Genomic DNA, 22,876 nt, shown 5'->3' on the forward strand with positions numbered 1-22,876 from the left:
AAAAACTTCCCCGACTGGTACACACTACTAAGTTCTAAACTGGCTCTGGATAAACTATTTAGGTTTCATTGTGGACAGCTCACAGAAGCAGGCAAAACACAATATTAAGGGGTATTAAAATTAACAGTAAATTCAATAAATTTACAAAAAATGTGAAACTGTCATGTGGTGTAAGTGTCAGCCTTAGTCTCCTTTGGAATAGGGCCCACCAGTACTAGGCTGCAAGGGGGAAATTAATGAGAGGCATCTGGTGAAGGGCTTGCAGAAGAGGTCATGCTCAAGAATTGGAGTGAAAAAGAGTAAAGCCCCCAGGTTCGTTAACGGGATAGCTCGTTGCAAGACGGGGTGTTTTGCCATGTCCTAACCCTGTCTTCTCGTGGCGGGGTGAGGGCAATATTGCGCTACAGCCATGGCAGAAAAGGGGGGCAATCATGCTCTTTCTGTGAGCCCCGTAGCCCAGGCTGGTCCTGTCCACGCAGCCCCGACCCGCTAGCGTAGAGCGCACCGCGCTAGGCAGGGGCCAGTGGCCGCCGCGGGAAGGGCGTGCTATAAAGCAGAGGGAGAAAGGGGCGGCCGGCTCCCTGGCCACAGCCCGGCACCAACCCATGGAGGCGAGGCGGCTGCTCCAGGAGGCTGGCGGGCCGCCGCGGCCGGCGGGGGCAGGGCCGGGCCGGCGGGGGCGCTGGCCAGGCGCGATCGGGCGCCCCCAGCCGGGCCCGCGCCCAGTGCTGCATGGCGCTGCTCAGCCTGCCTTGCAGAGGGAGCTCGAGTCCCGCTCTGCGCCTCGCCTCGCCGCGCCTCTCACGCCGCAGCGCACACGGCGGCGGCCGGCAGGAGCGGGGCACGCAGCCGCCGCCGCGCCAAGCAGGACTCGGCCGGAGCCGCTTCGCGGGCCCGGACGCGGGGAGCGGCGAGCCCGCAGCAGGCCGAGCCCCAGGACAAGGCGGCGGCGCTAACGCAGGTTCGGCGGGAAGGGCCCCGGGGAGGGGGCGAACCGGCCGCCCTCCGGCAGCGCGGGCCGGGGCAGGGGAGGGCTGAGGGGAGCGGGCCGCGGGCCCGGGGGTGATTAGCGCCAGCGGCTCCGCGGAGGAAACAAAGGAAGGAAAATGGAGTCCGGGCCAGGCGGGGACGGGGCGCTCGACGGGCCGGGCCCGGCCGGCCCAGCGCCGCGCTGTGGGGAATGGCGGCGGTCGCAGGCAGGCGCCGGCCGCGCTGGGGACGATAGAGGGAGACAAAGCCCCCTGCTTCCCCGGCGGCGGCCGCTGCGGGGCCCCAGCCAAACCGGAGCCCCATCGTGACACCTAGAGGCCGGAGAAAGCGACTGCAAACCCCCCGCCACCGCTTACCTGCGCCTGGCCCCGCCAGGCCCGCGCCCGCCGCCGGGCCCCGCCGCCGCCCCGCGCTGCCCCGGCCCCGCGGAGCCGCCGCGCCCCGCACGCCCCGCCGCGGCCGCCGCTCGCGCTCAGCCCCAGCTCGCGGTTTAATCGCTCCACAGTCGCTTCGGACACAAAATGGCGGCGGCCGAATGCGGTGCGCCTGCGCGGGCCCGGCTGCCGCGGCCGCCGGAGCTGAGCGAGAGGAGGGGGAGCGGTGAGTGGGCGCGCGGGGCACCATGGGAGGGGGCCCTGCGCGCCAACTTCAAACGGTGCCGTGGCCGTAACGTCACTGACTGACTCGCACGCCCGACGCAGGGGCGTAACGTGCTGCGTCATGCGGGCGCTCTGGCGGAGCCGGGCGGGCGGTTGGAGGGAAGGTCGAGTCGCCGGAGGGTGGGACGCCGCGCGCCTGGGGGCGTGATCCAGGTGGGCGCCGGGGCCCCACGTGACGCGCTGCCGGGCGCCCTGCGCCCTCCGCGCGGGACCGCGAGCTCGGCGCCCGGCCGCTCCCCGCAGCGGCTCCGGGCGGCCCAGAGCGGGGCCTGCGCCTGGGCGGGGCGAGCCGCTGCGGTGTCAGGCTTCGGCGGGAGACTCCGGCGCGGGGCCCGGGCGGGGCCGCCAGCCTGCGCCGGGCCCGGGCGGGGCCGCCCAACGCGCCGTCCAGCGAAGGGACCCGGGCGTTCGCCCCCGCCAGGAGGGGCGGTGCGGAAAGGTGGCGGTTCGGCTGCCTGGCGGTCGCAGCGTCCGGGGCCTGCCCCCAGCGCGGTCGGGGAGCGAGAATTCCCCTCGCCAGCGAGCTGCCGCGGGCTCTGGGACCGGAGTTGGGAACCGCTCTCCCCCGGTGGATGCGGGTCGTACCCCGGACCACCCCAGTGGGGACCACCCCAGTGGGTGCCAGCAGTTCGCCGTCCCCCGAGGGGTTCTGGGCTGCTCGAAGATCCCTTCCCGTGAGGCAGGGTCCCGCAGGTCAGTGAAGAGGCATGCAGGCATGGTGTGACGTCCTTGTTACGTGTGCTTGATCTGCTCTATTTTAGAGGTCTTAAATTTACAGCCAAGCTTGCTTCTACGTTTCCAGACCACGTGTGTGGCTTTGACATTCAGTAGTGAATGGGCTGCAACAGAACTAGCAAGATCTGAACAAAGGTTCAGTAGATAAATGTGGGTCACTTACCTTCCTGGGAAGTTGTGAGGTTCTTAGTCTGTTTCTCTCCCCTCTTCACTTCTGCTCTCTCAACATTTTCTGTACCTTTCTTCTGTCTCCAATTGCTCCAGTCCCACCTGTTTCTTGTGTCTTTCCCAACTGCCACAGATCTTTCTGTTTCCAGCGTTTCCTCTCTTTTCCAGGGGCATTGCCCCAAATCTCTTGCTAGCTGTCTAAACAAACAGGTGAGAGAAGAGAACCTCTGTGAGCCCACATCACAATATCAGACAAAATTGGCTTAAGATGGAGTTAAAGTCGAGAATAAAAATGTCAGTAATTTAAGGATAAACAATAAGGCTGTCAAGCGATTAAAAAATTAATCTAGATTAATTGCACAATTAAAAAAATTAATCACACTGTTAGAATAATAGAATACCATTTATTTAAATATTTTTGGATGTTTTCTACATTTTCAAATATATTGATTTCAATTACAACACAAAATACAAAGTGTACAAGTGTTCTCTTTATATTTATTTTTCATTACAAATACTTGCACTGTAAAAAAACAAAAAAAAGTATATTTCAATTCACCTAATACAAGTACTGTAGTGCAATCTCTTTACAATGAAAGTTGAACTTACAAATGTAGAATTATGTACAAAAAATAACTGTTTTATTTTTGAATGCAATGTAAAGCTTTAGAACCTACAAGTCCACTCTGTCCTACTTCAGCCGAACGCTCAGACAAACAACTTTGCAGGAGATAATTCGGCCCACATCTTGTTTACAGTGTCACCTGAAAGTGACAGCAGGTGTTCACTTGGCACTGTTGTAGCCAGCATTGCAAGATATTTATGTGCCAGATGTGCTAAAGATTCATATGTCACTTTATGCTTCAACCACCATTCCGGAGGACATGCGTACATGCTGATGATGGGTTCTGTTCAATAATGATCCAAAGCAGAGCGGACCAGCGCATGTTCATTTTCATCATCTGAGTCAGATGCCACCAGCAGAAGGTTGATTTTCTTTTTTGGTGGTTCAGGTTCTGTAGTTTCCATACTGGAGTGTTGCTCTTTTAAGACCTCTGAAAGCATGCTCCACGCCTCGTCCCTCTCAGATTTTGGAAGGCACTTCAGATTCTTAAACCTTGGGTCGAGTGATGTATCTATCCGTAGAAATCTCACATTGGTACCTTCTTTGCATTTTGTTGAATCTGCTGTGAAGGTGTTCTTAAAATGAATGTGTGCTGGGTCATCATCCGAGACTGCTATAACATGAAACATATGGTAGAATGCAGGTAAAACAGAACTGGAGACACACAGTTCTCCCCCAAGGAGTTCAGTCACAAATTTAATTAACACATTATTTTTTTAATGAGCGTCATCGGCATGGAGGCATGTCCTCTGGAATGGTGGCCGAAGCATAAAGGGGATATGAATGTTTAGCATATCTGGCGCGTAAAATACCTTGCAATGCTGGCTATAAACATGCCATGCGAATGCCTGTTCTCATTTTCAGGTGTTCTTGTAAATAAGAAGCAGGCAGCAGTATCTCCCGTCAATGTAAACAAACTTGTTTGTCTTAGCGATTGGCTAAACAAGTAGGACTGAGTGGACTTTAGGCTCTAAAGTTTTACATTGTTTTGTTTTTGAGTGCAGTTATGTAACAAACAAACCTACAATTGTAAGTTACATTTTCATGATAAAGAGATTGCACTACAGAACTTGTATGAGGTGAATTGAAAAATACTATTTCTTTTTATCATTTTTACAGTGCAAATATTTGTAATAAAAATAATATAAAGTGAGCACTGTACACTTTGTATTCTGTGTTGTAATAGAAATCAATGTATTTGAAAAATGTAGAAAAACTTCAAAATATTTAATAAATTTCAATTGGTATTCTATTTAACTGTGCAATTAATCGTGATTGATTTTTTTAATCACAGTTAACTCACCTGATTAACTCAAAAAAATTAACTGTGATTAATCGACAGCCCTAATAAAAATACTTCAATGATAGCATAATTATCCACCAAAGAAGTGTTACAAACCTAGAAAATTCAGTAGTTAAAGTTCAGTGTTTAAAAAAATCAGTCATGCCTGCATGGTGTCATGTTTTAATGCTTTTTAGGGTTTGTGGCTGCAAATTAAACGGAATTTTTTAAAGACACTATTTTTTCATTCTTCCCCTTATGATGTCACTGCAGGGCAGAATTAAGGTGGTTGGGCATCGTAGGCTTTAATTCAACCAGTTTAGCATGTGGTAAAAATAGACATTGCCTGGTTGATGCTAGACTTCTTAGAACGGGGGTTCTCACACTGGGGGTCGGGACGCCTCAGGGGGCCACAACGCTATTATATGGGGGGTCGTGAGCCGTCAGCCTCCACCCCAAACCCCGCTTTGCCTCCAGCACTTATAATGGTGTTAAATATGTAAAAAGGTGTTTTTAATTTATAAGTGGGGGTCACACGCGGAGGATTGCTTTGTGAAAGGGGTCACCAGTACAAAAGTTTGAGAACCACTGTCTTAGAACATGTGTGCATGCTAACATCACTTCTTTAAATCCCACTCTAGATAATGCTCATGGGTGAGGAGGGCATGGGGTTGTCCAGAAACGTGTACATATGTAGGCAGATGGGGAGCAGATGTGTGTTTGCAGTATGGAGCACGTAGGGAGACTGGTATTACGTGAAGGGCATACATAGTTCTTGAGTCCCAATATCTCTGTGCTTTAGGGGTTTCTCAGGCCTAAACTCCCCCAGCAGTGCACTGCATAGTGGAACCAACACACCAGTGCCAGGAGGAACCCTTCAGACACTGATGCTCTAGCTAAGCATGTGACTATGGAATCTTTAATAAGCATTGATTGCTGAGGCCAAGTTGTCTACCAATGGTTACTCTTGACACGTGAGACCAAGAGCCCACTGACTCATAACCGATAGAATTGTAGCATGCAAAAATAGCTGTTGAAGGGCAACAACAATTGGATGAGTTACTCTGAAGTAGAATATATTCTCCAGCCTCTGCTGAAAGAGAGACTTTGTTATGGGGGATAATGGCAAAAAATTACCATTAATGCTAAAACAAAACAAACTTTCAAATATAGCCCAGGCATAAAATGTCAGTGAGTTTTAACTATTTGAGAAGTCTGAAGAGTCTAATGTTGTTAAGATCAGTTAGGAGAAAAGAAAGTTTTGGCACAGGGTTCTACCTTTCTTAAAGGACCTATTATAAGTTACAGATGAAAATTTTTTAAACTAAAACTCATTCAGTACTTGTAAGTCCTTTAATTTTAAGGAGGACAGCGTCTCATATGTAGAGGGTGAATTTCTGCTCTAAGTTCAAAACTCAGCTCAGTCATTAACTGAAGCTGTGACCAGTCCCATTTAATACATTAACCATTCAGCTGCCTTCCTTTGATCCTAGCAATCCCATGACAATCAGTTGCCACAGCTTCTCTCAGGTCTTTTATTTCATTTCAGGAATCTGATTGTTTGGGATTTAGAAGTTGTTCTGGTGTATGACATTTGAGCTCCTTAAACTCATCTCTTCCTGAATTTCTCCAGACATAAAATCAGTTCAGGATGGAAGTTTCTCAAGCCATATATGCATATGCTCCCTTCCAAGATCCTAACACTATTCCCATCATGAGTCACTGCACCTGCTGATGTACTTCAGTCTCACCTCAAGCATCCCCTGCTATTCCGGTCCTGTTCTTGTTGTACCTCAGCAGCCGGTGCACCCAAAGCCTTGCCACAGCCCACTTTCTATACCACTTCTGGTCTTCCCACACATGTGCCAATGCCTCTCAGTCCTAACCTGCAACCCTTTGCTATTCCAGTCCTGGGTCTTTCCATGCCAGTCATGTTGAAGCATGCAAGCACTCCCTAGGGATGATGAAATCAGATTTATTTCACCTACAATTTTGTCCAGATTTGGGTCCATATCTCCAGGAAGTTAAAATCTAGTGCTTCAGCCCTGTACTAATAATCGTGCTGCTTGGCATGCTGTGTTCAAAATGCTGTATTGATATTAACTAATCTTCTTACCACTTCCTTCAGGGAGGTACATGTCTACATTTCACAGATGGAGAAGCAGAGATGGAGGGGTTATGACTAAAATGCTAATTTGGGGTGCCTAATTGAAGGATACTTAGGTCTGCTTTTCAGAGTGGCTGAGCACTGGCAGCTGTTTTTGAAGTCAACTGTAACTGGGTACTTGCCACCTCAGGCGTACGGTGTCATCAAGCTGCCCAAAGGCAGAGGTTGCTTTTTGAAAACTTAGCTGTGTAGGATTTGCCTAAAGACATTCTTCAAATTAGCAGTAGAGCGGGGAGTAGATAGAACTCAGAATTCTTTGAGCAGGGGGTTGGACTAGATGACCTCCTGAGGTCCCTTCCAACCCTGATATTCTATGATTCTATGATTTCTAAATCCCTTGATCAGTCCACCAGGCCATGTGTACACATAGTTAAGACTAGGGTAGGATTTTGCCTTTGACAGCAACTTAAAACTTCTCTAGAGTTGAAATTATAACATGCTTTAGCAAACAAGTTAGCAATGGAAAGTACTCCAAGGCACTGTTTCTCAAATGCGGCCACTAGGGGGTTTCCCTGCGGCCATGGCAATTTCCTGCACAGTGGGGGGAGGGGGAGCATCAGCCCCACCCCTTCTTCCCTGTTGCTCCTGCATGCATTGCCTTTCTGGAAACACCTGTGGGGGACACAATGCTTAAGGAGAAAGGTGAGGAGGCAAGCAGCAGGCTTGGGGGTGGGGGGGCAAGAGGTGAGCAGAGGGTGGGGGTGCCTGGCGGAGGAGGAAGGAAGCGAGCAATGAGCCAGCAGCAGGGTGAAGAGGCGGGCGGGGGGGACTGGCTGTGAGTGGGGGAGTGAGGAGGCAAGCAGAGGTGTGTGAGGAGGTGAACAGGGGGGGTGATAAATGACGGGGGGGGGAGTGCTCCATTTTATGGACACCCAGACAGTTAGCTATAAAGTCCTTCTTGGTGGCTGTTCTCTGCTTGCTTTACCTGTAAAGGGTTAAAAAAGTCCCCCCAGATAAAGGAAAGGGAATAGGCATCTGACCAAAAGAGCCAATAGGAAGGCTAGAACTTTTTAAAATCGGGGGAAAAAACTTCCCCTTTGTGTCTGTTGTTGTTCTCCGGGGTAGAGGGGAACAGGGCAGGAGTAATGCTGTAAGCAGCTTTTAAACCAGGTATGAAAAAGCATCAATTCATACCTCAAACCTACTAATTTGAAACCCCAGATATGTAAGTAAATCAGGGAATGTCTAGGAAGATACGATTAGGGCTATTTCTTTTATTTCTTATTGGCTTGTGGACTCCTCTGTGCTAACCCCAGATCCTTTTATTTTGCTTGTAACCTTAAAGCTGAACCTCAAGAGAGCAATCTTGATGTTTACTTTTTGTAATTCTGTTTTTTTTTAAAGATCGAGCAAAAAGTCTAAGTTCTAGTTATATTTTATTTCTTTTTGTTTTTAATAAAATTTACCTTTTTTAAGAACAGGATTGGATTTTTGGTGTCCTATGAGGTTTGTGCATATATTGTTTAATTAGCTGGGGGCAACAGCAAATTTCCTTTGTTTCTTTCTCAGTTCTTCCCTGGACCGGGGCGGGCGGGGGGGGGGGGGGTGAAAGGGCTTGAGGGTTCCCCACAGGAAGGAATTCCCAAGTGTGCCTTCCTGGATCTAAGGGTTTTATTTTTGGTGGGGTTTTTTTTTTACACTTGGGCAGCGGCGTATTAACGCCTAGGCCGACAAATTTGCAGGGGTGGCAAATTTATAATAGCAGCCAGAGGCTGCTTCCCCTGGCACCAGTTCGCGCCCTCCACCCCCAGCCCCACCCCAACTCCACTCCTTCCCCGCCCCCTCGCTACCCCTATTGGTCCCCTTCCCCAAATCTCCGCCCCGGCCCCACCTCCTCTCCTGAGTGTGCTGTGTTCCCCCCTTTCCCCTTCCTTCGCGAAGCTGTTTCGTGCACAAGCCCTGGCAGGGAGTGGGGAGAAGCAGGACCTGGCGGTGCACTCAGGGGAGGAGTCAGAGTTGGAGCCGAGGTGAGCTGCGGCCGGGGGGCCGGGAGCTGCTGGGGGGAGGGGGGTGGCAATTATTTCGGGGCCTAGGGGCGGCAAAATCATTAATCCGCCACTGCACTTGGGTGGTGGCAGCAGCTACCCATCCAAGGTCAAAGAGAAGCTGTAACCTTGGGAGTTTAATACACGCCTGGAGTGGCCAGTATTAATATTTAGAATCCTTGTGGGCCCCCACCTTCTGCACTTGAAGTGCCAGAGTGGGGAATCAGCCTTGAGACGAGCAGCGGGTGGGGGGTGAGGAAGAAAATGGCAGGTGAAGAGGCGAGTGGTGGGGGGCCCTGGCTGTGGAGTAAGGAGGCGAGCAGCGAACAAGCAGCAGGGTGGGGGGAGGGTCTGGCTGCGAGCAGAGGAGGTGAGTGGCGAGTGAACAGTGCGGGTGAGGAGGCGAGCAACAGGGGGGCGGGGAGGAGTGGGCCCTGGCGGAGGAATAAGAAGGTGAGCAGCGAGCCAACAGCAGGGTAATGAGGTGGGCAGGGGAGTTTGGCTGCGAGCAGGGGATTGAGTAGGTGGGCAGTGAGCCACCAGCCAGCAGGAGTTCTCAGAGCGGGCAGGGAGTTGTCTGTGGCAGGGGAGCGAGGTGGTAAGCGGTGGGTGGGGGAATGAGGAGAGACACAGGAGGGTAGGCGGGGGATGAGGAGGTGAGCGGCAAGTGCATGGGAAGCAGGTGGAGCCCCCCTTTGGGGAAGCTAGCCCCTGACTCCACCCCTTCTGCCCATGCTTGACCCCCTGTAACTAGAGCCACAAGCCCCCTGCCTGGAGAAGCCCCAGGTGTGGCCCCCCCGTGGCTGGAGGAGCCCCGGGCTGGCTGAAGCCCCGGGTCCTGCGTGCCCCCCCACCACCACCACCACCACCTGCCTGGAGGAGTCCTGGCCCAGCTGCAGCTGTGCCTCCCCTCCCCAGACCCAAGCCACCCAGATATGTTTTTCATTATCATAGAAGATCAGGGTTGGAAGGGACCTCAGGAGGTCATCTAGTCCAACCCCCTGCTCAAAGCAGGACCAATCCCCAATTAAATCATCCCAGCCAGGGCTTTGTCAAGCCTGACCTTAAAAACTTCTAAGGAAGGAGATTCCACCACCTCCGTAGGTAACGGATTCCAGTGTTTCACCACTCTCCTAGTGTAAAAGTTTTTCCTAATATCCAACCTAAACCTCCCCCACTGCAACTTGAGACCATTACTCCTTGTTCTGTCATCTGCTACCACTGAGAACGGTCTAGAGACATCCTCTTTGGAACCCCATTTCAGGTAGTTGAAAGCAGCTATCAAATCCCCCCTCATTCTTCTCTTCCGTAGACTAAACATCACCAGTTCCCTCAGCCTCTCCTCATAAGTCATGTGTTCCAGTCCCCTCATCATTTTTGTTGCCCTCCGCTGGACTCTTTCCAATTTTTCCACATCCTTCTTGTAGTGTGGGGCCCAAAACTGGACACAGTACTCCAGATGAGGCCTCACCAGTGTCGAATAGAGGGGAACGATTACGTCCCTCGATCTGCTGGCAATGACCGTACTTATACATCCCAAAATGCCATTGGCCTTCTTGGCAACAAGGGCACACTGGTGACTCATATCCAGCTTCTCGTTCACTGTAACCCCTCGGTCCTTTTCTGCAGAACTGCTGCCAAGCCATTCGGTCCCTAGTCTGTAGCGGTGCATGGGATTCTTCCGTCCTAATTGCAGAACTCTGCATTTGTCCTTGTTGAACCTCATCAGATTTCTTTTGGTCCAATCCTCCAATTTGTCTAGGTCCCTCTGTATCCTATCCCTATCCTCCAGCGTATCTACTTCTCCTCCTAGTTTAGTGTCATCTGCAAACTTGCTGAGGGTGCAATCCACGCCATCCTCCAGGTCATTGATGAAGATATTGAACAAAACCAGCCCCAGGACCGACCCTTGGGGCACTTCACTTGATACCGGCTGCCAAGTAGACATGGAGCCACTGATCACTACCCGTTGAGCCCGACAATCTAGCCAATTTTCTATCCACCTTATAGTCCATTCGTCCAGCCCATACTTCTTTAACTTGCTAGCAAGAATATTGTGGGAGACCATGTCGAAAGCTTTTCTAAAGTCAAGGAACAACATTTCCACCGCTTTCCCGTCATCCACAGAGCCAGTTATCTCGTCATAGAAGGCAATTAGATTAGTCAGGCATGACTTGCCCTTAGTGAATCCATGCTGACTGTTCCTGATCACTTTCCTCTCCTCTAAGTGCTTCAGAATTGATTCCTTGAGGACCTGCACCATGATTTTTCCAGGGACTGAGGTAAGGCTGACTGGCCTGTAGTTCCCCGGATCCTCCTCCTTCCCTTTTTTAAAGATGGGCACTACATTAGCCTTTTTCCAGTCGTCCGGGACCTCCCCCCATTGCCATGAGTTTTCAAAGATAATGGCCAATGGCTCTGCAATCACATCCTCCAACTCCTTGGGTTGTCCCCGTGGTGGTGATGGCGCTTGGGGCTGGTGCCCCAGGTGGGGTGGGGGTAGTGTTCCATGGGCCCTGCCCTCACGCCAAGAGCAGGCTTAGCCGGAGCTTTTCCTGTGGCAGGCTCTTCTGGATGGATAGTGTGCTCCCAGCAATCTTCAGGAAGGAGATGAGCCAGGCTGGGTTCACGCCAGCTCCATGGCAGCTCTGTGACCCAGGGAGCAGGCATCTTGTCTGCCTGCGGGGCTCAGACCCGGATCCCAGGGCTGCAGCTAGTCAGGTTAGCCAGGCTTAGAGGAACTAGTCAGGGGTCCTTGCAATCACCTCGTAGAAAACATCTTCTCCCGGCAGCTGCGGGCATGGGAATGCATATGTCTATCTGCACTGGAGTGATGGGCACACATGTCCATTTGTCTGTCTCCATTGATGGGTAAGGGGGCATTTGTGGGTGTCTGTCTCCATTAGTGTGGTGGGGCACATGTGAGTGTGTCAGGGTTCCCTCCCCCCCTCTGAACTCTGGGGTGAGGTGAGGCTGACTGGCCTGTAGTTCCCCGGATCCTCCTCCTTCCCTTTTTTAAAGATGGGCACTACATTAGCCTTTTTCCAGTCGTCCGGGACTTCCCTCGCTCGCCATGAGTTTTCAAAGATAATGGCCAATGGCTCTGCAATCACATCTGCCAACTCCTTTAGCACTCTCGGATGCAACGCATCCGGCCCCATGGACTTGTGCACGTCCAGCTTTTCTAAATAGTCCCGAACCACTTCTTTCTCCACAGAGCGCTGGTCACCTCCTCCCCATGCTGTGCTGCCCAGTGCAGTAGTCTGGGAGCTGACCTTGTTTGTGAACACAGAGGCAGAAAAAGCATTGAGTACATTAGCGTTTTCCACATCCTCTGTCACTAGGTTGCCTCCCTTATTCAGTAAGGGGCCCACACTTTCCTTGACTTTCTTCTTGTTGCTAACATACCTGAAGAAACCCTTCTTGTTACTCTTAACATCTCTTGCTAGCTGCAACTCCAGGTGTGATTTGGCCTTCCTGATTTCACTCCTGCATGCCCGAGCAATATTTTTATACTCATCCCTGGTCATTTGTCCAATCTTCCAGTTCTTGTAAGCTTCTTTTTTGTGTTTAAGATCAGCAAGGATTTCACTGTGAAGCCAAGCTGGTCGCCTGCCATATTTACTATTCTTTCTACACATCGGGATGGTTTGTCCCTGTAACCTCAATAAGGATTCTTTAAAATACAGCCAGCTCTCCTGGACTCCTTTCCCCCTCATGTTATTCTCCCAGGGGATCTTGCCCATCAGTTCCCTGAAGGAGTCAAAGTCTGCTTTTCTGAAGTCCAGGGTCCGTATTCTGCTGCTTTCCTTTCTTCCTTATGTCAGGATCCTGAACTTGACCATCTCATGATCACTGCCTCCCAGGTTCCCATCCATATTATTTGGACTTTCTATTATGTCAAAGCATTTTTAAATTTACTTCAGAATTGTTATACAGACAACCACTTTTACCAAAAAAGCAAAAGAAACAATAATAAAAAAGACAAGAATGTGTGAAGCAGCTTATTTGTGTTTCTGTTCTGTTAGGTCTAGTAAAGAATAGAGATAACTGTGTATGATTTTTATTATTGAGTCTGCAAAAAAAAAAAAACACACCCAAACCTTGCATAAATAAAATACAATGATTTAGATGTATATCTGTGTAAGCAGAGTCTGAATGAGCTCTCCCTTGACATCTAGTGATGAGCTATGGAAAAAGACTTCAGGAGCTGATCTTGTTTTCATGGACACACCCACCCAGCTATTTGCTCAGCAGGATGGGATTGCTTGCCCAAATGATCACTTGTGGCTGGTGTTGGGTCGCCAGTCTCCTTGTTGTTGGGGCAGGAGTAATAAAGGGTGGTTGTCCTTGAGTGAGCTGAGGGCAGCAGAACTGTACCTGGTATAACCTGATGAGGGACTCGCCCTCAGCTGAACAGTACTCCTAGGTGGGGACATGGGTTCCAAAGCCCAATAAGTTGAGAGAGGGTGGGGATAGATACTTGTACCTGGTGGTGTGGACCTCTGTTTAAGGGCCCTAGACACCATTTCACCCTTTCTCTCTCTATGGCATAATAAAAGAGCTAATTTAGATTCAATGGAGAGTCTTGTTACATGCTGCAGAGCTGAAATCACTGGTACCTAGGTCTAAGTATTAGACCTACTTTAGGATAGCACCTCTATTGCAATAGACTGCCCAGAGTGCAGGAGCCTCACTGCTGATGCACAAACAGCTGAAATCACTGAGAGCTGTGTTAAGGGGGGGGCCCTGAAGACATCTTGGCGAGTGGCCAGCCAGGTGGCTGGTGGAGAGGCACAGAAAGCGGCCAAGAGGGAGGCTGGTGGAGAGGGACCTATTAAATTACCTCTTGACTTAAAGGATGCACTGGGTCAGGAGCCAAGATACCTTTAGCTCAAATCTTGCGTGTTCCACTCTAGTAGTAATTCTGTGTACTTCACAGTCTTGTTTTTAAATTGAGCAAAGCCTCAGGTATCATTCGTTTCCTCTCCTCATGTCTGGCTTTACAGCTGGAAGTAACGGGGGAGCTGAGAGATTGCACAAAATCACTTTTGGCAGACAAAGCTTGGAACAGTGTCTGCTGGAAGTCTCATCTGCTTAGCCACACTGCCCCTTAAAGAATAGGTCAAACCAAATGGTGGGTTATGCTTGTTCTAACATGAGACTACTGCATGTCTCCCTATAGAAAGCCCAATGAGAAACAAATGAGTGATTATAGAGGGGTAGTAGACTAGTTTACTGCTTAACAGCCAATTTTAAGTGCTGTAAAATCCACATGCACACTCGTCTTGAGAATCGCTGTGCCTCCTACAGCTGCCTTCTCCCCCCCCCCCCCCAAAAATCACTTGACATCTACATTTTACAGTTCTTTATAGCTTTTTGGGGGCTGGGGGGATTCACATCTGGGGCTCATCCTATGCTCTGATTCTCCCCAAACTGCTATCACCAGCGCTACTGCCCCCTTGGGGAAGCAATGTTTGAAAAGGGTTAAATTTGGATCTCCAGTATGGCTCAAGCCAAAAGGAAGATGCATGTGCATCTGTAGCAGAACTGGACCCCTCTGTTGCAAGTCAAGTTGCCTGCAGTTAGGCCTGGGGTACACGATGAGTTTATGTCGAATTTAGCAGCATTAAATCAAAGTAACTCTGCACCTGTCCACACAATGAAGCCATTTTTGTCATCATAAAGGGCTCTTAAAATCGATTTCTGTACTTCTCCCCGATGAGGGGATTAGCGCTGAAATCGACATCACCGTTTCGTATTAGGGTTAGTGTGGACGCAAGTCGACGGTATTGGCTTCCGGGAGCTACCCCACAGTGCACCATTGTGACCGCTCTGGACAGCATTCTGAACTCAGATGCACTGGCCAGGTGTACAGGAAAAGCCCCGGGGAACTTTTGAATCTCATTTCCTGTTTGGCCAGGCGAGCTCATCAGCACAGGTGACCATGCAGTCCCAGAATCGACAAAGAGCTCCAGCATGGACCGAACGGGAGGTACTGGATCTGATCACTGTATGGGGAGAGGAATCCGTGCTATCAGAACTACGTTCCAAAAGACAAAATGCCAAAACATTTAAAAAAATCTCTGAGACCGTGAGGGACAGAGGCTATAGCAGGGACGCAACACAGTGCCGCGTGAAACTTAAGGAGCTCAGACAAGCGTACCAGAAAACCAAAGAATCAAACGGACGCTCCGGGACAGAGCCCCAGACATGCTGCTTCTACGCTGAGCTGCATGCAATTCTAGGGGGGGCGACCACCACAACGCCCACCCCTGTCCGTGGACTCTGATGATAGGGTATTCTCCGCCATGCCTGAGGATTTTGCAAACAGGGAAGAAGAGGAGGAGGAGGACGAGTTTGAGGAGTGCACACAGCACACCGCCCTCCCCGACAACCAGGATCTTTTTATCACCCTGACTAAAATACCCTACCAACCCAACCAAGCTGGAGAAGGGACCTCTGGTGAGTGTACCTTTTTAAATATAATACAGGTTTTAAAACAAGCATTTTTTAATGACTAATTTGCCCTGAGGACTTGGGATGCATTTGTGGCCAGTACAGCTACTGGAAAAGTCTGTTAATGTGTCTGGGGATGGAGCAGAAATCCTGCAGGGATATCTCCATGAAGCTCTCCTGGAGGTACTCTAAAAGCCTTTGCAGAAGGTTTCTGGGGAGAGCAGCCTTATTCCGTCCTCCATGGTAGGACACATCCCCAACAGTTATTTTCTGGTCTGGGAAGTAAATCCTTCCCTGCAGCCGTTTAAACGGACCAGAGTTCCTGAAGACGTGAGCGTCATGAACCTTTCCCGGCCATTCCACGTCGATGTTGATGAAACGTCCGTTGTGATCCACCAGTGCTTACAGCAGCATTGAGAAGTACCCCTTGCGGTTTATGTACTGGCTGCCCTGGTGGTCCGGTCCCAAGATAGGGATATGGGTTCCGTCTATCACCCCACCACAGTTAGGGAATCCCACTGCAGCAAAGCCATCCACTATGACCTGCTCTATTCCCAGAGTCACTACCTTTGATAGTAGCAGCTGAGTGATTGCGTTGGCTAATTGCATCACAGCAACCCCCACAGTAGATTTGCCCACTCCAAATTGATTACCGACTGACTGGTAGCTGTCTGGCGTTGCAAGCTTCCACAGAGCTATTGCCACTCGCTTCTCAACTGTGAGGGCTGCTCTGATCTTGGTATTCTTGCGCTTCAGGGCAGGGGAAAGCAAGTCACAAAGTTCCATGAAAGTGCCCTTACGCATGCGAAAGTTTCGGAGCCACTGGGAATCATCCCAAACCTGCAACACTATGTGGCCCCACCAATCTGTGCTTGTTTCCCTGGCCCAAAATCGGCTTTCCACGGCATGAGCCTGCCCCATTAACACCATGATCTCCAAATTGCCGGGGACCGTGGTTTTAGAGAAATCTGTGTCCATGTCCTCGTCACTCTCGTCACCGCGCTGCCGTCGCCTCCTCACCTGGTTTTTCAGGTTCTGGTTCTGCATAAACTGCACCATAATGCGCAAGGTGTTTATAATGGTCATAACTGCTGCGGTGAGCTGAGCGGGCTCCATCCTTGCCGTGCTATGGCGTCTGCGCGGGCAGTCCAGGGAAAAGGGTGCGAAACAATTGTCTGCTGTTGCTTTCACGGAGGGAGGGTTGACTGATGACTTTTACCCATAACCACCCATGACAAATTTTTGGCCCCACCAGGCACTGGGAGCTGAGCCCAGAATTCCAATGGGCAGCAGGGACTGCGGGAACTGTGGGATAGCTACCCACGATGCACCACTCGGAATGTCGACTCTTGCCATGGTACTGTAGACGCACACCACCGAATTAATGTGCTTAGTGTGGACTCGACTTTATACAATCTGTTCCCAAAAATCGACTTCTGTAAAATCGGAGTAATTTCGTAGTGTAGACATACCCTTATTCAGGTATGAGTAACTGGGTTGCTCAAGGCGACATGCTGTGGCCACTGAACCCATGTAAAAAGAAAAGGAGTACTTGTGGCACCTTAGAGACTAACACATTTATTTGAGCATGAGCTTTTGTGAGCTACAGCTCACTTCATCGGATGCAAAAAAGCTCACGAAAGCTTATGCTCAAATAAATGTGTTAGTCTCTAAGGTGCCACAAATCCTCCTTTTCTTTTTGCGGATACAGACTGTCACAGCTGCTACTCTGAACCTATGTAGTGTCATTTGGAGTCCTCTCCTGGGCAGGTTTCAGAGACTGTCTTGTGCACATTAGTTGCACTCCATAGGGGCTCCTTCTGAAAGTTTTGCTCTGAGAGCGCTATTTAAGAGCCATCATTTCAAAGTGCTCTATAATACACATGCATACTCCAATTCTACTTGAAAGTATTGTTGAGGAAAACAGCCTTAATTCAATAAAGGGGAAATGAAAGAGGCCTTGTCTACACTTAAAACGCTAGAGTGGAGACGTAATTTTCTAGGGCGGACCAGGCCAGACTTTCGTAAGCAGAGGCACTGCACTAATATGATCATGATGCATACTCCCCTTCCATTTGCTGAACAGTAGGATCATATGTGGTCAAAGACAAGTAAGTAGCTGCAACTCTCATTAGTGTCAGCATGATCAAAAGAGTTAGAGCATCAGGAAACTCCCTATTCTAAGGACTGGGGCAAGGCTGTCATTAACTAAAGAGGTGCCAGGATACAGGCATCAGTCAAAACAGTAATTTAGGTTTGTCTTGAAAAATAAACACTTTCTACAATCATTCATCCAAGCTAGACAAATGAAAGTGAGCACTACGATCCATTTCCTCTCAAAGTGCAGCAGTTTATCTGAGAAAGGGGTCCAAAGGAAGTACTAGACATTAGACAAGTTTGAGCCATGTAGCCCTTTTAAAACCAGTCTGCTAATCTCAAATTAAACTTCCCCTTCAACAAACTTACAGAAAAACCAAGCAGTGCAGAAACCTACAGAAAATATTTTATGGTGATACTCTAACCTAAAATAGATTTTTTTGTAGACTCTTTTCGCTTCTGTTGAACAGGAAATCCTGGTATAATTTTAACGGTGGTTGCCAGAGGTAGAATTAGTGGTGTAAATTTGGAGGCATTCGGTCAAGGGTTTCCTGATAGACAGCCCCTCACCCCCACTGAGTTTTTTAATTTTCAAAATGCTCTAAAATCCATTTAGATAGTGAGATTATCTTGAATATTCATAGAGCCCAGTGACTTTTAAAACAATTTTTCGTTTAATCTTTTTATTGTGGGAGGCCCTGGGTTGGATGTGGGGTCAGATCTTGCTCCCTGTGGGGTGGGGAGATTGCAGAACGAGCCCACCCTACAGTGGCAGCTGCTGGGCTCTGTTCCCTGGTCTTGGCATTGTGACCTGGTGCACAGGATCTCTGCTGCTCAAGTTTGGCCCATCCACCCCTCGGTCATGATGGGCAGTGGGTGGAGGAATGATGGCAGACAGGCCAAATTTCAGTGAGTGGCACTATGATCCCCTGTAACACCACTTCTGTCCCTCTTGGGTTGTTTTTGTAGTTTGTGCCATCTTCAAATTAGAGTGTTGGATTTTGCTTCTAAAGCAAATCTTAAAACAAAATAAGGAATCAAATGAATCACAATATGCAATTATAGCACAATAGCTCATGATGACATGGGACATATGCTTTTTATTCCTGTGCTACGCATTCTGTTTTTCACAGGTTGACCTTTTTCACTACAAATGGGTTCACTTGTCAGAACATACTAAGTGTTCTCTTTAGTACAAAATAGAAACATTGTTTTTTGACCTTCTATAAGAGTTTTAAATTACTCTTTCATATGCAAATGTACATATTACTGAAGGATAAGAGGGTCTGTTTAATGATTCATATTATCATAGCACCTAGGAGCCCCAGTATGGTCCAGACCCTGCACAAACAGAAAAAAAAAGAGTCTCTGCCCCAAAAGAGCTTTTGATGTGGTCTTAACCCCTACATACAGCTCTGAAATAACCCAGTGAAATTCTGCCACAGATCTTTGTGAAAGCAGTGAAGTTCCTCTAGCAATAAGACCTAAACGCTTCCAGAGTGTACAGTACCAGTACACGCATTGCATTCCTCCCTATCACACTACAATACAGAACTAACTTGGGCCTCTTTCTTCCCCCTAGGCAAATGTCATCTGTGCGCTGCTGCACAAGTGGTTAAGACCTGAAGTTGGTATTGCAGAGTGGAGTTATACAAGGCAAGTAATGAAGGAGACAGGCACAAAGTATTTTTTCTTAGATTTCTCCCAGTTTCAGCAATCTCAGGGGTTGCTGGGAGCAGGGGTGGGAATGCAGTATTCAGAGAGAATTGACTTGGTTTAACAGAACATTTTCCAGGGGTCCAAAGGAAGTTGCAGGAATTGGGGGGGGATCTGAATTCCTCCCTTTGTGCCACCCAAGGGAGACCAGGTGGTGTGACAGAAATGTGAAGTCTGAAGGGCAAAGGATGAATGGGGAGCAGCTTCACTGTGTACTGGTAATAGAGCCTTTCCCATTCAAGAATGGGGCTTGCTGCCCCAAATGCAAAACTGCTTTAGGGGACAGAGAAATCTTACACTGGAGGGAGTGCTGGCCTCCAGTTCCATCGCCTGTGATTAACCCAAGGGTACCACTGTACATTCCTATCACAGGGCACTGGCAAAGTAGAGCAATGGTGTTGCCCTATAGATTCAAGGGGGAACAAGTAAAAGGAGCCCCCCCCCCATTATTTAGGGCTCTGGGGAAGTTAGAGAGGCTCAAAAAAATTTCAGTAGTGACACTGGGGAGCTGCAGGAGCGTGAAAGGGGAAATCTCAGTCAGAGAATCCCATCTCTTTTCTATTTACATGTCTTCATTAGCTCGGTACTGAGCAGCAGGACAAGGATACTTCACAAGTCCCTCTTGGGCAGTTGATAAGGTCTGGCCGCTTCTGGCAAGAGCGGTGAGTAATGGATGCCTCTGAGATGCCACATGTATCACCGGCTATGTTGGCAGGAAGATTGGCATGCTGCTGCCTGGCTCCCACCGAGTGAGCACTGACCCAGCAGCATCTGTCTGCTACTTACAGACATAGGAGAGAGCAAAGGTTTTTGCATCCCATTACCAAAGGGCAGCTTCTTGTTTCCTGTGCATAAACCAGCGCCCTTTAGCAATCCACCGTCAGTCTGGCAGCAGCACTGCAGTAAAACTGTCCATCTGTTCAGCTTGCCCAGTCACCTTTTGGATGAAGATTTCTGTACCCAATCTGCCAGCTAGTGACTGTTTCGGTTTTAAGCTTATGCAAATTTCCTCCAGTTTTTGTGGGGTTCATTGAAGGAGAAAATCTCTGTTTCCTGTTTAAAAAATAATCATCTGAGGCCTCTTTTTAACGACCTGGCATCAACTTAAGTCCAAATGGCCTAAAGCAAACCTTGCACTGCATGAAAACGCGGTTTCAAATTCCACTTGGCTCCTTGCTATTGATGCTCTGGGTCCTTGCTGCATTTCCCACAGCTCAGGCATGATGGTCGCTGCAGTCAGTTCCCCTTTCAGGTCTTTGCCCAGCCATGTCAGAGCTGCAAACACTTTGGGGGAACATCTGCTTCAGAATAACTGGTCATTGGAACTGAAAACAGTTATGGAAACAGGAGGTTTCATTAAAAGTCTGTTCAGCGGGACAGGTTCAAAATGTAGACTAGATAAAGTTGAGCTGTAGTACAAATGCCAGCAATCTGAAATAGAGGGGCTCAAGTCTCCCTCCCCCCACGCAGTGGGTGTTACATGGCTCCCACTGGATGTGGGGAAACACTCTTGGGAGCTGCTGCCTCACCCCATCTCCTCCTGACCAGCCCTCTCCTTGGGCCTGATCTCTCCAAAGATTTCACAATCCTGCTGAGCTCAGACAGGCAGCTTGTGCAGCTTCCAGCTCCCATCTGGCTGGTACACTGCATAAGCTAATGGTGCATCTGGCCCCCTTTCTCAAGGGAGGCTTTGGCTGGCTGCAGCAGCTGCCCCAGGAAAGCCCAGGATCTGTGCCCCTCCACAAAAAGCCTGCTGCGCTGGTGTTTCTGCTTGATCACAGGGCTGCAGGGGAGGGAGTATATGACAGTCCCATGATTTGCTTCTGCTCCCTGCCTCCCACCAGGACAGCATGGGCCACCCACTGCACAGTGTTCACAGGCTCTTCACACACACTCCTCTGTGCAGAGTGGCACATACGGAACGGTCCGACAGTCACTGACAGGCAGAGAGTGGGATGCGGGCTCACGGGGGGTGTTTACATTCAAAAAATGTAACTTTTCCATGCTGTGCCACCCAACACTACAGGTCAGGCCTATCCCGCCCTCGCAGCCCATGTTCCCTGCTGGGCTTCACACAGGGCCTAGAAGCAGTGGTTTCCCCTCTGAGCAGGCTCTTCACACAAGGAGGTGGCTGCAAAAGGAAAACGAGCCAAAGCACTGCACAATCTTTGCAGCCAGCTCTGCTGGGCTGCTGCCTGCATTGTATTGTAAGTAAATATGAGGTACATTGATCAGGCCCAGTATTAGCATCCTGCTGGCTGCCTGAAGGGAGAGGGGTCCTTGTGCTGTGGTGTTCACTTGTTGAATCATTTCTACCATGCTGCATGGTGGAAAAAATACATTTGCTATCTGCCCCCCTCCAAAGCATCTCTCCTTCAGCTGCCCCACAGCCAGCAGGGTGCTGAGGGGTATCTCCAAACGGGGAGGGACCAACCACTTCACATTTCTAGGAATGAGGATCCTAAAGTGCTCTAACAAGCTAATCTCGAGGAAGACTGGCATCCCTATTTTAGAAGTGGGCAAGCAGAAGCATAGCACTTTTCCAGGCCACTAATCCCTGCTCTGCTCCCAATACCATGCTGCCGAACTCTGAGCCTCTTGCTTTAACTACTAGCCTCTATTTCTGCCCCGGGCAAAACTCTGACAAAGCGACATCTTTGCTCATTAAAGGTTTATTTTTATTTCTGGTTTAAAATCAAAATTAGCCATTCTCTGTAATTACATTATATATAGATTTATAGAGATTTTATAGAAAAGATTTTTTTCCTTTTGCTTTTCTGCAAAACTTGGTAAATACAAAATAAAATAAATCAAAAAGGTGGCAGCTTCTGTCCATCTGTCCCTTCTCTCTGTTGCTCCTGTCCCCCACCCTGCTTTAAAAATGACGACTAACACCAGGGGAAGGCTCAGCTGGGGGTCCCTGCGGCCAATGCAGGGAGGGGGAGGCAGGAGACACTTGGAGCTGAAAAGAAGATAAGCCAGCAGAATATATTAATATCTATGTCTCGTTTTATTTGAGTCCCGGAGGCTCCAGGCGCTGAAGGAGGATGGTGCCCACAGCAAGGGAGCTCCCAGAAAGAAACAACATTGCCTCAAAGTGCATGTCCATCTGGGGAAGTCTGAGCTGCCTGTGAGCTACTGGAAGGAGTCCCAATGCAGACTTCATGTGCCAACCCAGTCTTCAGCAGGGGTGCACAAGCTCTGGCCCCACCTAGCAAGTTGAAACAGAAAAGCAAGTTGGAGGGGAGGGGAGTGTCCAAAGCCCCGGTTCTCCATGGTGGTGTGCCGAGCAGCCCCTCTGGCACAGCGCCGGGAGGGAAAGCTGTGCTCCGTAAGGCAGTGAGTGGGGTGTGTCGAGCTGGCAGGGAAATACTAATACTGCTGCATGTTCCCAAGGGATGGGAGCTGGGCCCAGGCTGTGTGAGCCTCCAGCAGCTCCCTGGTGCCTTCACCCCAAAGGGATCACAAGTAGGTTAGTGCCAGCGTGTCTCAGAAAGCTGTGCTGGCCATGCTGCCTGGCGCGAAGATCCTCGGTAAGCAGTTCAGAGTCTCCTCCAGCCGCCGGTGAGCCGATTTACCGTCTTCCCCTGCAATCACACGCCAGGTCAGTCACCCCAGCCGCTCAGCAGGCTCCCTTCCCAGGTCCCTCTAAACCGCCCAGTCTCCTCCACACACAGGCCTTGGCCCAGCTGAGCTGGAGCCCCAGTGTGGCAGTCAGGAGAGCAGAGGGTTCTGGGCTCCCCCTGCTCAGCCTGCATCTTCCTGAGCACTCTGGGCTGATGCACAAGGCTGGCTTCAGGCTTCTAAAGGACTTTTCTATTCAATGTAAATTGTAATAATAAAAAATCCTGTTAGTTAGCTGCCCTCTGAATGACGCCCATGTGGGCATGCAGATGGAACCCAGGGCGCTCACTCCAGCCCCTCTCTGCTAAGGGGGAACTGCCCTGAGCTGGCAGAGCCTGTGCAGGCTGCAGCCATTAGGGGGCAGCACAC

The 22,876-nt window shown here is 49.8% G+C and overlaps 2 protein-coding genes and 1 long non-coding RNA gene across 12 annotated transcripts in view; 1 reads left to right on the forward strand and 2 right to left on the reverse strand.

The window, feature by feature from the left end:
- The window catches only part of CTCF (CCCTC-binding factor), a 58,703-nt gene extending 57,307 nt beyond the window's left edge, over window positions 1-1,396 (reverse strand). Inside the window, exon 1 of one of the 2 annotated variants that reach the window (XM_077831004.1) lies at window positions 1,347-1,396. The gene's annotated coding sequence lies outside the window, so the exon portion shown is untranslated. The remainder of the gene's footprint in view (window positions 1-1,346) is intronic. The other variant, XM_077831006.1, reaches the window with a different exon arrangement.
- On the forward strand, window positions 682-22,741 carry LOC144272717 (uncharacterized). Of its 5 annotated transcripts, XR_013347646.1 has the most exons (5): window positions 1,966-2,342; window positions 14,535-15,076; window positions 16,326-16,427; window positions 18,750-18,823; window positions 19,463-22,741. It is a non-coding gene; the product is annotated as an uncharacterized LOC144272717 (long non-coding RNA). The 5 variants fall into 5 exon arrangements; XR_013347645.1 differs by lacking the exon at window positions 1,966-2,342 and having other exon boundaries at window positions 12,200-15,076; XR_013347644.1 differs by lacking the exons at window positions 1,966-2,342; window positions 14,535-15,076; window positions 16,326-16,427 and adding an exon at window positions 682-961.
- The window catches only part of RIPOR1 (RHO family interacting cell polarization regulator 1), a 117,599-nt gene continuing 116,597 nt past the window's right edge, over window positions 21,875-22,876 (reverse strand). For all 5 annotated transcript variants that reach the window (XM_077831002.1, XM_077831000.1, XM_077831001.1 and 2 more), the window contains one exon: window positions 21,875-22,470. In XM_077831002.1, the coding sequence (XP_077687128.1) occupies window positions 22,373-22,470 (98 nt within the window). In that variant the 3' untranslated portion in view covers window positions 21,875-22,372. The remainder of the gene's footprint in view (window positions 22,471-22,876) is intronic.

The sequence above is a fragment of the Eretmochelys imbricata genome, chromosome 12, assembly GCF_965152235.1.
Source record: "Eretmochelys imbricata isolate rEreImb1 chromosome 12, rEreImb1.hap1, whole genome shotgun sequence".
In the NCBI taxonomy this organism is placed as follows: domain Eukaryota; kingdom Metazoa; phylum Chordata; order Testudines; family Cheloniidae; genus Eretmochelys; species Eretmochelys imbricata.